Consider the following 12,612-nt stretch of genomic DNA (forward strand, 5'->3'; position numbering starts at 1 on the left):
AACAGGGGATAACCAGGGGTCATTCCAGACCTCGTAGGGCTTCTCCAAGCTCAAGTGACTGTCCTCTTCTGCTCTGATTAAAATTTTTTTTTTTTAACGTTTATTTATTTTTGAGACAGAGAGAGACAGAGCATGAACGGGGGAGGGTCAGAGAGAGAGAGACACAGAATCTGAAACAGGCTCCAGGCTCCGAGCTGTCAGCACAGAGCCCGACGCGGGGCTCGAACTCACAGACCGCGAGATCATGACCTGAGCCGAAGTTGGGCGATTAACCGACTGAGCCATCCAGGCGCCTCACTTCTGCTCTGATTTAAACTACACGTTCTCATCCTGAGACGAACTTGATTCCTGTTGATGAGGAAGCTGAAGGTGAATGACAGTTTCCTTCCCTGAAACTTGCTGCCCGCCTTGTCATCCTTTGGCATTTCTAACTCTGACATGACACTCTCCCCTAAATTGGATGATGGTGGTTTGTCCCTGGATGGGAATGGCAGTCTTGCTTCATTATTTCCTCCATCTTTGGACACAGGCAAATTCTCCCAGTCTTGCTGCTGCCACCCGACCATATTTCTGTCTCTGCATTAGGTAATGAGCTCTTTTTTCGTTTTTATTTCAGAGAAACCTTATCTGGACTTCTTGGTAGCACTACTCTGAATGAAATCAATCTTTCATTCTCTCTCTCCCTCTCCCTCTTTCTCGCCCTTTCTCTCCTTCCTTCCTTCCTTCCTTCCTTCCTTCCTTCCTTCCTTCCTTCCTTCCTTCCTTCCTTCCTTCCTTTCTCATTGATCATCATTTGATTCTTTTTCCTCTAGATATTAATCTTGCTTTTCTTCGGCCTTCTATGGATTCCCCCCCCCCCCCCCCCCAGATGCCCGGACATAGGTGGGCTATACCCCATCGTTTGAACTACAAGTAATATATTTGCCTTTTTCTTTCAGTTCCTTCTTACTTAAAAACATATTTCGTATGAAGAATATGGAGTAGCAGTAACATTCATGCAATATGAAACAATTAGATAGAAATTCGGAATAATCATTGGGAGAAGTGGTATCTGTGCTTATTACACATTCCCCTTAGAAAACACTGTGAAAAGTATGGTTTGCTGTATTTTAGAGACTCCATAATTGCCATGTGATGTGAGTTGTTATGGTAACTGGGTTTTCCCCACTCCTATTAAATAACAGAGTAAGTAAATGGTTGCTTGAGATGTGACTGAATTGTCAGCTTTCAAGCTAATGTTATACTGATGGGGGGGGGGAGCGGGGAGAGAGAGATAGGCTGTGGAAGAGAGAGAGGACGAAGGAGGGAAGGGGGGGAGTCAGACTTTGAAATGTCCAGAAAGCACCCACAAAGAAACGAGTGTCATTTTACTTTAAAAATGTGTCCTCTACAAGCCCTCCCTTCTTGTCCTCCAGTCACCATTTGTCAGGAGACAGGAATAAGAAAATTATTTTTGTGCAAACAAGATTACTATTGACAGAAAATTGAAGGCTATTATATCTCATATATAAACAATGGGACATTGAGTGGCTTTTGGGGTCTCGAACACTAAGTACAAATGGTTTTTCTTCTGGGAGGAGAAGCAATGTGGGAGGAGTGTGTGCACATCACAGACTAAATGTAGTGGCTCAGTGTTGGCATGTCTTTGTAGCAACTGAAGTTAAATACTTTTCTTCTTTTGATAATATATATACATCTGGGGAACATGGAAAGGCCTTACTTTGCGAAATTAAGGTTTTAAAATCAATAGCAAGCACCTAGTTTATCGGTAAATTTGTACATGTTACCCTACCTTATTTCCTTCTACTTTGGCCATCTGACAACCTCACCAGCATCTGTCTTCCTTGATTTATAGTATTTAATGAAAGTCTGTTAAAATGGATGTTTTCTTGGGGCGCCTGGGTGGATTCAGTTGGTTAAGCATCTGCCTCTTGGTTTCGGCTCGGGTCATGGCCTCATGCTTCGTGAGTTCGAGGCCCACATTGGGCTTTGCACTGAGCTGACAGTGTGGAGCCTGCTTGGGATTCTCTGTCTCCCTCTCTCTCTGCTCCTAATACCCGCTTTAAAATTTTGCTTTGTCACTCACTGTGTTTTCAGCTGGAATTAAACCTTTCCTGGCCAGAACATTTTGGACATGCTTTTAGAACTGTGTCCTCAACAACTTGTGTTTGAATTTAGCTGTGTCTGCTAAAAAAAAAGTGTTCTAACACCGTGTTTCCAGAGGGATTGAAAGTTGAACTTCATGATTTTCTGTGATGACTTGTTTATGGTCATATAGTTTTCTCATGACAGAATTTTGTCTTAAAGCCAATACTGTGCATTAAATCTGATTAAACTCAGCAGGTACTTACTTGAACACAAGACACTCTTATGGGTCCGTGGGAGGGATTCCGAGAGGAACAGGACGTGATCTCTGCCCTTAGGATTGTTTGAGGGTAAGGTGCATACGGAAATAATCTAACATGGAATCGGTCGAATGTTATAGGAGAGGTTGGTAGCATCTTGGAAGCATAGAGATGGAAGAAATTATTTCAGGGAGTAGAGATGAGAGAAGGACAGGACATCCCAGGCCCTAGAAGTAGTCCTGTAAAGTAGAGGACTGACTTGGGAATTGGTTTATAACCCAATTCAGCCAGGATGCAGGTTAAATGAAAGAGAAGACCAGGAAATCATCTGGGGAAATTGGTTGGGGATCTTGGCCAGCAGAGTTCTTACATGAGAACAAATTATTTCTTAAAGTAAATGGTGGGCTTTTGATTCTAAAAGGCTTTGAACCTAGTACAGAAGAGTTGGGACCGTATTCTTTAATGAACCATCAAAGGTTTGGGAAAAGAAGTTCCGAGTTAATGTAAGAGTAGCAGCACCGTTTAGGATGTATTAGAAGGAAGAAAGATTTTCGGCTGTTGGGAGATCAGTTAGGGGCCTCAGTACTCTGGGCAGGTATTAGGAAAAAGGCAGTGAAGCAGAAGGTATGGGAAAATAGAAGAAACATTTCAGTGGTGGAGTTGACGGTTGAGTTGGGGGCAAGAAGGAAGTCCGGGATAAGTCAGAAGTTCCCAACCTGGGTGACTGGGTCACTGGGATATTGGCGGGTGGTATTGATAGAAACACGAACGGTAAAAGGAAGAGTGGGTTTGCAATGCTGATGGCAAGTGTACAGAGTGTCATAGATGGTGGGAGGAGAGGGTTTGAGAAGTACTACAATCTGAAAGTAGCGACTTTCAAACTATGTATCTTTTTTTTTTAATTTTTTTTCAACGTTTTTATTTATTTTTGGGACAGAGAGAGACAGAGCATGAACGGGGGAGGGGCAGAGAGAGAGGGAGACACAGAATCGGAAACAGGCTCCAGGCTCCGAGCCATCAGCCCAGAGCCTGACGCGGGGCTCGAACTCACGGACCGCGAGATCGTGACCCGGCTGAAGCCGGACGCTTAACCGACTGCGCCACCCAGGCGCCCCATCAAACTATGTATCTTTAATCTTGCGTGTGTGTTGAGGCATAATATACATACGGTAGATTTCTCGTCTCTTAGTACACAGTTGTATGGATTTTTACAAGTGCACATGTTCATGGAACCGGTACCACAGTCAAAAGAAGAGCAGTTCTGTCACCCTAAAAATTCCCCCATGCTCCTTGGTAGTCAATCCCTTTCCTCCCCACCTTCTCCTGACAACCACTGATCTATTTTATGTCCTTCTAGTTAAAGCTGTGTTTTCAGGCATCTCAGGGACCTTTACCAGTCGCATCTAATGAGCAAGAGGGCTGAACACCAAGCCCCCCAAGCCTTCCTCCTCACTTCACTGAGACAAGTCTTACCTATTTTCTGTTTTATGTCTTGGCATTTTACTGAGCATTTGGGGTGAGTGGAAGAATTATATAGGTAAATATTCGAAACCTAGTATCCTGCAGGTTGCGGACACACCTCTGAGCCATGGTTCTCTCGTACCCGGATGGTTGCAGTAGCCTGCGAGGATGTGTCTCTGCTCTGACCTTTGCCCCCTACAGCCTGTTCTCAACGTAGCAGTCACCATGATCTTCTACACTATTCACTATGTCATGTCATTCTTCCCAAAACCTTGTAATGGCTCCCCCTTTCCTAAGAATACTAACACAAGTCCTGGAACGTGACCTCGAAGTCACTTCCCTGCATTCCCTGAGTGCCCTGTTAATTTGCCGACCTTCTCTCTCTCTCACTCTGTCTGTGATGGTTGGTTGGTTGGTTGGTTACACTGGCCTTCTATGTGTTCCTCAGACAGGTTAGCCATGGGCTTGCCGTAGGACTTTTGCCTTACCTTGTGTGTTTGTGTGTTTTCAATCGAGGTAAAATTCACATAACGTAAAACTAACACCTTCAAAGCTTAACGCATTGGTATTTAGTGTAGTCACGGTGTGCAAACCATCACCTCTAGCTAGTTCCAGAACATTTTCATCCCCCTCCAGTGAGACCCTGTGTGCATCAAACTCTCACTTCCCATTTCTCCCTCCCTTCTTCCCTTCCCCTCTCTCTTCCCCTCCCCTGACAACCACTAATTTGCTTTCTGTCTGTAGGGATGACCTACTCTGGGTATATCATATAAATAGAATCATATAGCATGCGACCTTTGTGTCTGGCTTCTTTCTCTTTCACGTAAATGTTTTCACAGTTCATCTACGTTCTAGCGTGCATCTGTATGCCATTCCTTTTTATGGCTGAATATTCCATTGTAGATACATTTCATTCATTCATTCATCATTCATTCATTCATTCATTCATTGAACGTGTGGGTTCTTTCCACCTTTTGGCCAATTGTGAAAGTGCTGTCATGCACATTCGTGTGCAGTGTTTGTTTGAATACATGGTTTCGATTCTTTTGGGTATATACGTAGGATTGGAATTGCTGGGTCAAAGGGTAATTCTATGTTTGACTTTTTGGAGGAATGACCTGTTTTCCATAATAACTGAACTGTTTTACATTCCCATCAACACTTACCTGGGTTTTTCCTTTTTTTTTTTTTTTTTTTTTTTTTAAGAGAGAGAAAGAGCATGAGAGAGAGAGAGTGAGAGAGTCATAAGCAGGGTCCATGCTTAGCACAGAGTCTGACACGGGGCTTGATCCCATGACCCTGGGATCATGACTCAAGCCAAAATCGAGTCAAATGCTGAGCCCACCGAGTAGGCGCCGCCATATCTGGGTGTTTGTATCTTCATTGCATTCAGGTCTTCGTTCAGGCTTCACCTTCTCAGCGAGGTCTACCCTGACAACCCGATTTATATTTAGTCCTGTAATGTGCTCCCGTCCCTGCCCTCACCCCAGTGTCCTCCCCCGTTCCCTACTTGTGTCTGTTTCTCTAACGTGGTCTCTTTTTAGGCACAAGCGTAACGTTTCATTATACTTACTACCTCTTCCACCTAGAAACTCTTAGTCATCCCCAGATCATAGAACCTGCTCGTGTCAACAGTCCCATCAGACACCTGTCATTGCACGGGTATACGTAGTTAAAGCAAAAGTAAATTTCACATCCATTGCAACTTGGCGCACGGTGGTTGAGAGCCCTGCTTTACCATCCGCCGCATGATGAGGTTGCAAGTTCATGATTTGCGGTTAATTTTGTCGATTGGATTTCCTTCAGAGACTTCTCAAAGTATAGCAAATTAGACATACTTTTCATACTTTAGAAATGCTAATTGTATTTTTCAGCCGAGCATCAATAACCTGGGTGGCTATACGTTGAATTAGAGTAGCCTCCTACAATGTGTTTTTGTTAAAAATGGTCAAGGAAGTCTCTTTTGCGTGTGACACGACCGGCGTGTAAGAGCACGACTCACTTTAAACTGTTTCCCTAAGTTTCTCTTGAGTAAGGGAAAGAGCAAGAGAGTGCATTTTTAAGGAGATTTATTCACGGCTGACTCCAGAGAACCCCGAGACGACGTATAATCTCATAAAACATGAGTAGTTCAGGCTGGGGTGTGGGCTCACGCTTTCTGCTGTGTCCCCACACCCACCTTCAGATGTGGTTGGAGTGGCAGCTGGAGTACTGGCTTTCACCTTCAGTTTCTAACCTCCTTTTAAACAGGTTTCCGGGCATGAATGCTTTTGCCCTTAGAAGCTCAACGTTTGATTTGCTCATTTTCCTTCACATTTTTTCCCCATAATACTTCCCTTTTTTAACTCAGGTTTGAGAAGCAATTGCGACCGTTGTCCTTCCAGAAACATCCAGTGCTCTTTGTGGCAATTTGCTGAGACCGTGGATATTCTCAGTAGTGCAGTGATGTCCATGGATTCTTTGGCAGGAAAATACTGAACTATTTTGAGGCTCTGAGAGAAGAGAAAAAAGTTTTGGTTGCAGTGTTTGAGCGTTCTCTCTGTTAAATCCGGGTCTCAAAATAGGACTTGATAGTTAATGTACTTTATGAAACAGAAATGGAATCGATAGGAAAATTCCCCACGTTTTGGAAACGAGAGAGCAGGGCCAAGGACTGATTAATGCCTCTCCAGCTGGAAATGCGGCCTAGGTTCTAGTCTCCTTCCTGGATAACAAGAGAGGGAGCAAGAATCCCTGGGCCTGCCCCTTCAGGGATTTTTGTTGACATAGTGACCCGGCTCCCCCTACCCTACTCGATGCAGTGAGTACTTAATCAGAAAAAGAAGAAACCTGTCTTTACCATTTTTTTTTAAGTTCATTTCATGTTGTATCTTTTTCATACTGTCTGAATATCAAAAAGAATTTTTTTTTTCAACGTTGTTTTTTTTTTTTTTTTTTTTTTTTTTTGGGACAGAGAGAGACAGAACATGAACGGGGGAGGGGCAGAGAGAGAGGGAGACACAGAATCGGAAACAGGCTCCAGGCTCCGAGCCATCAGCCCAGAGCCCGACGCGGGGCTCGAACTCACGGACCGCGAGATCGTGACCTGGCTGAAGCCGGACGCTTAACCGACTGCGCCACCCAGGCGCCCCAAAAAGAATTTTTTTTAAACCGTGGTGGAATGAGAAGTGACAGCAGACAGAGTTAATGTTCTTTGTTCTTCTCATTCTCGTGGGTTCCTCATACTTTGGCCTTATAACCTGACTGTGCCCATTTTTGACTCTCCCGCTAGAAAGATCTCTGCAGACATAGATCGGTTGATAATCCTAGCCTTGGGGCACCTGGGTGGCTCCGTCGGTTAAGTGTCCGACCTCCACTCAGGTCATGATAGATGTCGTGCTCTGTGAGTTTGAGCCCTGCGTCAGGCTCTTTGCTGACAGCTCAGAGCCTAGAGCCTGCTTCAGATGCTGTCTCTCTCTCTCTCTCTCTCTCTCTCTCTCTCTCTCTCTACCCCTCCCCCACTCATGCCCTGCCTCAAAAATGAATAAACATTAAAAAAAAATTAAAAAAAAAAAAGTCCTCAGAGCCCTTTCGTAGTAGCTTGTGTATAGTAGGCCCGCACTAAGACTGGGATTACAGAAAATACCAGAGGCCCTGGGGACGAGCTGTATTCAGAGAGGCTCTTCGCTTCCCTATCACAAAGCCCTTGAGAAAATTAATTCCTCTAATACAGCAAAATCTCCTTAACACACTCCCAGTTATCATGATTCTGGGGCAATTCTGTGGACACTTGTCTGCCTGGTTGTTTGTCATCGTCTTTGGTCTGTGGGACCCATGCTGACGTTTCAGGTGTTTGGGTTCGGATGAGATGAGCTACAGGAAATGTGAAACGCGATGCATGCTGACTGTTGTTCTTGAGCGATCTTCCTTTAACAGAAGCAGGCCTTGGGAAGATTTGTTGCAAGATAGCCTTGTACTAATGGGGAGAAACAGAAATGACTATGAAAACGCGATGTTTTGTCTGGGCCTCTCTTCAGAAACCAGGCTTCCGTGTTGGCACATACCCTCTTTCTCTTGTTCACCCACCCTGATGAAAGGGTGCCGGTCTAGCGGTGTGCCCGTTTGCCCCGTGCACTTGTCCGTTTGCACCTCTTGCTGTCGTGGTTTCTACGCATGATGTTTCCGTCGCCCCTTTCAGGTCATTACTTCCAAAACTGTCCTATTGGAAATCCGGGATGTGAGCAATATTTATTTTCATTAAAAATGGTCGGGGGGGGGGGTGGTGGGGGGATTGGCTAGACGATACCTGGTTTCCTGACGCTGGCAAGAGGCTTCGCAGGGTTTCCCCCTAACTTTCAGGGACACGTTTGTATTACGCATGCGTCCTGACTTGTTACTGTTGTAGAATTCTCCTTGCTTTAATTTAGAAAATTCCAGGCTTCTTTTATTTTGTCTTTACAGGGCTCGAAACCCTTCTCCTTTGAAAGCAGCCAAAAGATTTTATTTGTGGTTCTGATCCTAGACTCATTCGGTTTGTTTTTAGGATCTAAATCATTTAAATAAGGGGAAGGGAAGAATTTCATTCTGCTTTCATACCGCATAGTCTAACTTACGTGGCGGTGTGTTTTTCCCCCGCAGGTTCACATCCAGCTTTCTGAGTGGCACCGTGCGATTTTCCTGCCACAGGCCTGGCTTGCGTATATGAGTCGAGCCTACCATGCCATTTTACAGGTAAGGGGACCGTAGGATCCTTTGCCATGGCGAGTGTCTCCTTTGTATCTCACATTTCACTGCCAACACGTATTTAACGCAAAAGCCCTTAGGACAACGCAGTGCTTATTTTTGCTCGTAAAAGAATGTGAGTTATGTACATAATGGCACTTAGTTTTTTCAAATGTTGACTTTGAGAGAGGGAGACAGAAAGCAAGTGGGGGAGAGGGAGAAAGAGAGAATCCCAAGCAGACCCCACACTCAGCACGGAGCCCGATGGGGGCTCCATCTCACGAACCGTGAGCTCATGGCCTGAGCCGAAGTCAAGAGTCACACACACTTCACCGACTGAGCCCCTCGGGCCCCCAGCTGCACGTCAGGCTTAAATTTTGATGTCTTCCCCCTGTGGCCTGTCCGGAGCTCCCTCTCGGGTGCTCCTCTCCTCCATCCTGCTGCTTTCGGAGATCTCCTAGATGGCCCAGGTGACCCCCGTGGCTGTCCCATAGCACCTTGACGTAAGCGTGTCCCAGACGGAGTTCATTGTCTCCCTTGTTCCTGTGCCTCCTCGGGCTGGCCTCGTTTACAACTCCAGCCTTATCTCTTAACCCTTCCCCTGAATTTGGAGTTTCAGCCTTGCTAAACCTCTTTGTTTCCCAAACCCAGCACGTCTACCCTAACCTCTTGACTTTTACACACTGTTCCTTCTGTAACAGGAACTGCCATTCCCTCAATGCCCACCTGATTTCTACTTATTCTTTAGATCATTTTATCTAAGATGGCATCTATGAGGCCCACCCCTCCAAAACTGGATTACATGCCCCTCCACTGTGCTATCTTAGACCCCCCTGACCCTTTTAAAGATTTTATTTATTTTGGGGCGCCTGGGTGGCTCAGTCGGTTAAGCGTCCAACTTCAGCTCAGGTCATGATCTCACAGTCCGTGGGTTCGAGCCGCGCGTCGGGCTCTGTGCTGACAGCTCAGAGCCTGGAACCTGCTTCGGATTTGTGTCTCCCTCTCTCTCTGCCCCTCCCCTGCTCACACTCTGTCTCTGTCTCTCTGAAAAATAAATAAATTTTATTTAAAAAAAATTTTTTTTAATGTTTATTTATTTTTGATAGAGAGAGAGAGAGAGACAGAGCTTGAGCAGGGGAGGGGCAGAGAGAGAGAGAGGGAGACACAGAATCCGAAGCAGGCTCCAGGCTCTGAGCTGTCAGCACAGAGCCCGATGCGGGGCTTGAACTCACAGACCGTGAGATCATGACCTGAGCTGAAGTCGGAAGCTCGACCGACTGAGCCACCCAGGCGCCCCCCCAAAAATTATTTTTTAAAGATGGAGAGGGGAAGAGTGGGAAGGACATGGGGAAGGAATGATTAAGCATTTTAGCACGGGTGTTCTCAAATTGAAAATTTGCAACATATTTTATTGAGTCTAAGATGTATGAAACAGTGATGCATCTTCAGAAGTTCTGATTCATTAGAACTGAGGAGGGGACCAGGAACCTGAACAAGCTGTCAGGTAATTTCAACATAGTTACTCTGTCAGCTACACTCTGAGCAGCAGTGTTTTAGATGGTTCCCCAAATTACACTGGAGTCCACATTTTATTATTATTATTTTTTTAACGTTTATTTATTTTTGAGACAGAGAGGGCGCATGAACAGGGGAGGGGCGGAGAGAGAGGAAGACACAGAATCGGAAGCAGGCTCCAGGCTCTGAGCCATCAGCCCAGAGCCCGACGCGGGGCTCGAACTCACGGACCGCGAGATCGTGACCTGAGCTGAAGTCGGACGCTTAACCGACTGAGCCACCCAGGCGCCCCTGGAGTCCACATTTTAAAGATGTTCTTTTAGAACCACTATCTCCTTCGGCTCGGCTTCCACGCCTCTTTTGTCCTGGGTGGCATCTGGGCACTCAGTTTTGAGTAGGTGTGTGAGTGTAGGATTGTGTGTTACTCATACACACCCTGAAACCAGTTATAGTTTTTATTCAAGAAGAGTGAGAGTGCGGGCCAGAGTAGGCACTTTTTCTCCCATCGCCTTTTCTCTACGCAATTTTGCAGTGTTTTCCTTCAGTAAACATTTGTGGCGCACCTTTGGCCAGGCCCTGTGCGGGGTGCGTGGGGTACCAAGGAGAATAAAGCGTTCCTTCCTATCAGTGAGCTCCCAGGCCAGTGTGGGAGATTGACATGTCCATCAGCAATGTTGGTACAACATCTCTGAGGCTTTAACAGAGGATGTGCAAAGTCCTACGGGCACCCAGAGAAAGAAGGCAAGAATAACTCCTCCTCCCGCAGAATGAACTGAGAATTTTATTTAGCTCTCGGCATAAGGAAGGCTAAATCGAACAGGATTATGGTATAACTCATGCAGATGACTTACAGTTGATTTAAAAAAAGAAAACGTTTTTTTCTTATAATAAGAGCTACCATTTATTGAGTCACTAGTGTGTGTCCAACACTTAACATGTTATTTCAATGAATCTTTACAGAAACCCTTTGAAGTGGGTGCTGTTAACCCCATGTATGATGGGATTACAGGTGAAAAAGCAGGGTTAGCTGGGAAAGCAAGGCAGTGGTACAAACCCCATAGGCAGAAACCACTGGGCCCCTGAGAAGGAACTGAAACTTACACGAGGATTTATCTGTGACCCTCGAGCCTCAGCCTTTTCCACTGCAGCATGCGCTTTCCCTGGCACTGTCATTAGTTGCAACAACAAATAATGCAAATTGGTGTAATATTTTAAAGGATAGGGCTATGCATGAAAAGCCAGCTGAGTATTTTTTCATTTATCATTTAAAATCCATGGGGCTCCTGGGTGGCGCAGTCGGTTAAGCGTCCGACTTCAGCCAGGTCACGATCTCGCGGTCCGTGAGTTCGAGCCCCGCGTCAGGCTCTGGGCTGATGGCTCAGAGCCTGGAGCCTGTTTCCGATTCTGTGTCTCCCCCTCTTTCTGCCCCTCCCCCGTTCATGCTCTGTCTCTCTCTGTCCCAAAAATAAATAAACGTTAAAAAAAAAAAATTAAAAAAAATAAAATAAAATAAAATCCTTCTACTTTAGGGGTGCCTGGGTGGCTCAGTCGGTTAAGTGTCCGACCTCAGCTCAGGTCATGATCTCGCAGTTTATGAGTTCGAGCCCGGAGCCTGGAGCCTGCTTCGGATTCTGTGTCTCCTCTCTCTGCCCCTCCCCTGCTCATGCTCTGTCTCTCTCTTTCTGTCTCTCAATAATAAATAAACGTTAAAACAGTTTTTTTTTTTAATTAAAAAAAAAAAAGATCCTTCTACTTTGCATTTCTGGTTACGTCCAGTTCCACTGAGAACAGGTGACCAAAGAAATGAAACTGAAAGTATAGGCTTTAAGTTTTTCAGTTTGATTTGAAGGTACAGGGAAGCTTTTTAGGCAACATGCACACGGATGCATATTAAGTGTTTGAGTTTTTTGAAACAGGCCCCCACACTTCAACAGAATCTATAGTATCTTAGAATTAGAGCCACCGTGCCAGACTCCCGGTCTATATCAAGAATTTCTGCCCTGGAGGTACTTCTTCTGTACAAGAGTTATAGTTACTTCCATCTGGTGCTCAACATATTTTGTAGCATTAAACCAGAGGATCATTTAGAGGAGGCGCATGTTTTACTCAGTTAAGCCTAAGAGATATGCCGGAAGATACATTCTACCTTATTTCCTGGGGGTTTGATTGTGATGGGGGTAAGTTTGAGATTTGGACACCACAGGTGGCTTCTGCATGGGCATCGGCGTCCAGCCTCGTCTAATTTTTTTCCACGAGAACGTCGGATTTTGCATTTTAAGCGTATCAATATGGTCCACACGACATCACTATGGTCGGGAAACATAGGTAGACACAAGCGATTGACAGTTCAGAGCCCGTTTTGGGAAGGAGGCCTCTAAAGCCATCTTTCCCTTGATGCCCTGTGGGACGCTGAGTTGGTTAAGGTCTCCAGCCTTTGTATAAAGGGCTCTCGTGAATATGACCTCAGACTAGAGAGAGGAATTCTAAAGCAGGCCGACTGCAGACTTTTGCTTCCTGAGTTGGTCAGCTAACTGTGAAATAATCGAAAATCAAAACGAGGGTCAGGAATGGTGACCCGGGTAGATTTCTC

At 45.4% G+C, this 12,612-nt stretch overlaps 1 protein-coding gene across 8 annotated transcripts in view; it reads left to right on the forward strand.

Annotated features, from left to right (window-relative positions):
• Positions 1-12,612, forward strand: part of FOCAD (focadhesin) — a 317,812-nt gene that overhangs the window by 226,163 nt on the left and 79,037 nt on the right. For all 8 annotated transcript variants that reach the window (XM_086685396.1, XM_086685393.1, XM_086685394.1 and 5 more), the window contains one exon: positions 8,424-8,516. In XM_086685396.1, coding sequence (XP_086541522.1) covers positions 8,424-8,516 — 93 coding nt within the window. The remainder of the gene's footprint in view (positions 1-8,423; positions 8,517-12,612) is intronic.

This window comes from Puma concolor, chromosome D4, assembly GCF_028749965.1.
Source record: "Puma concolor isolate L17-30 chromosome D4, mPumCon1.1.hap2, whole genome shotgun sequence".
Taxonomy (NCBI): Eukaryota; Metazoa; Chordata; class Mammalia; order Carnivora; family Felidae; genus Puma; species Puma concolor.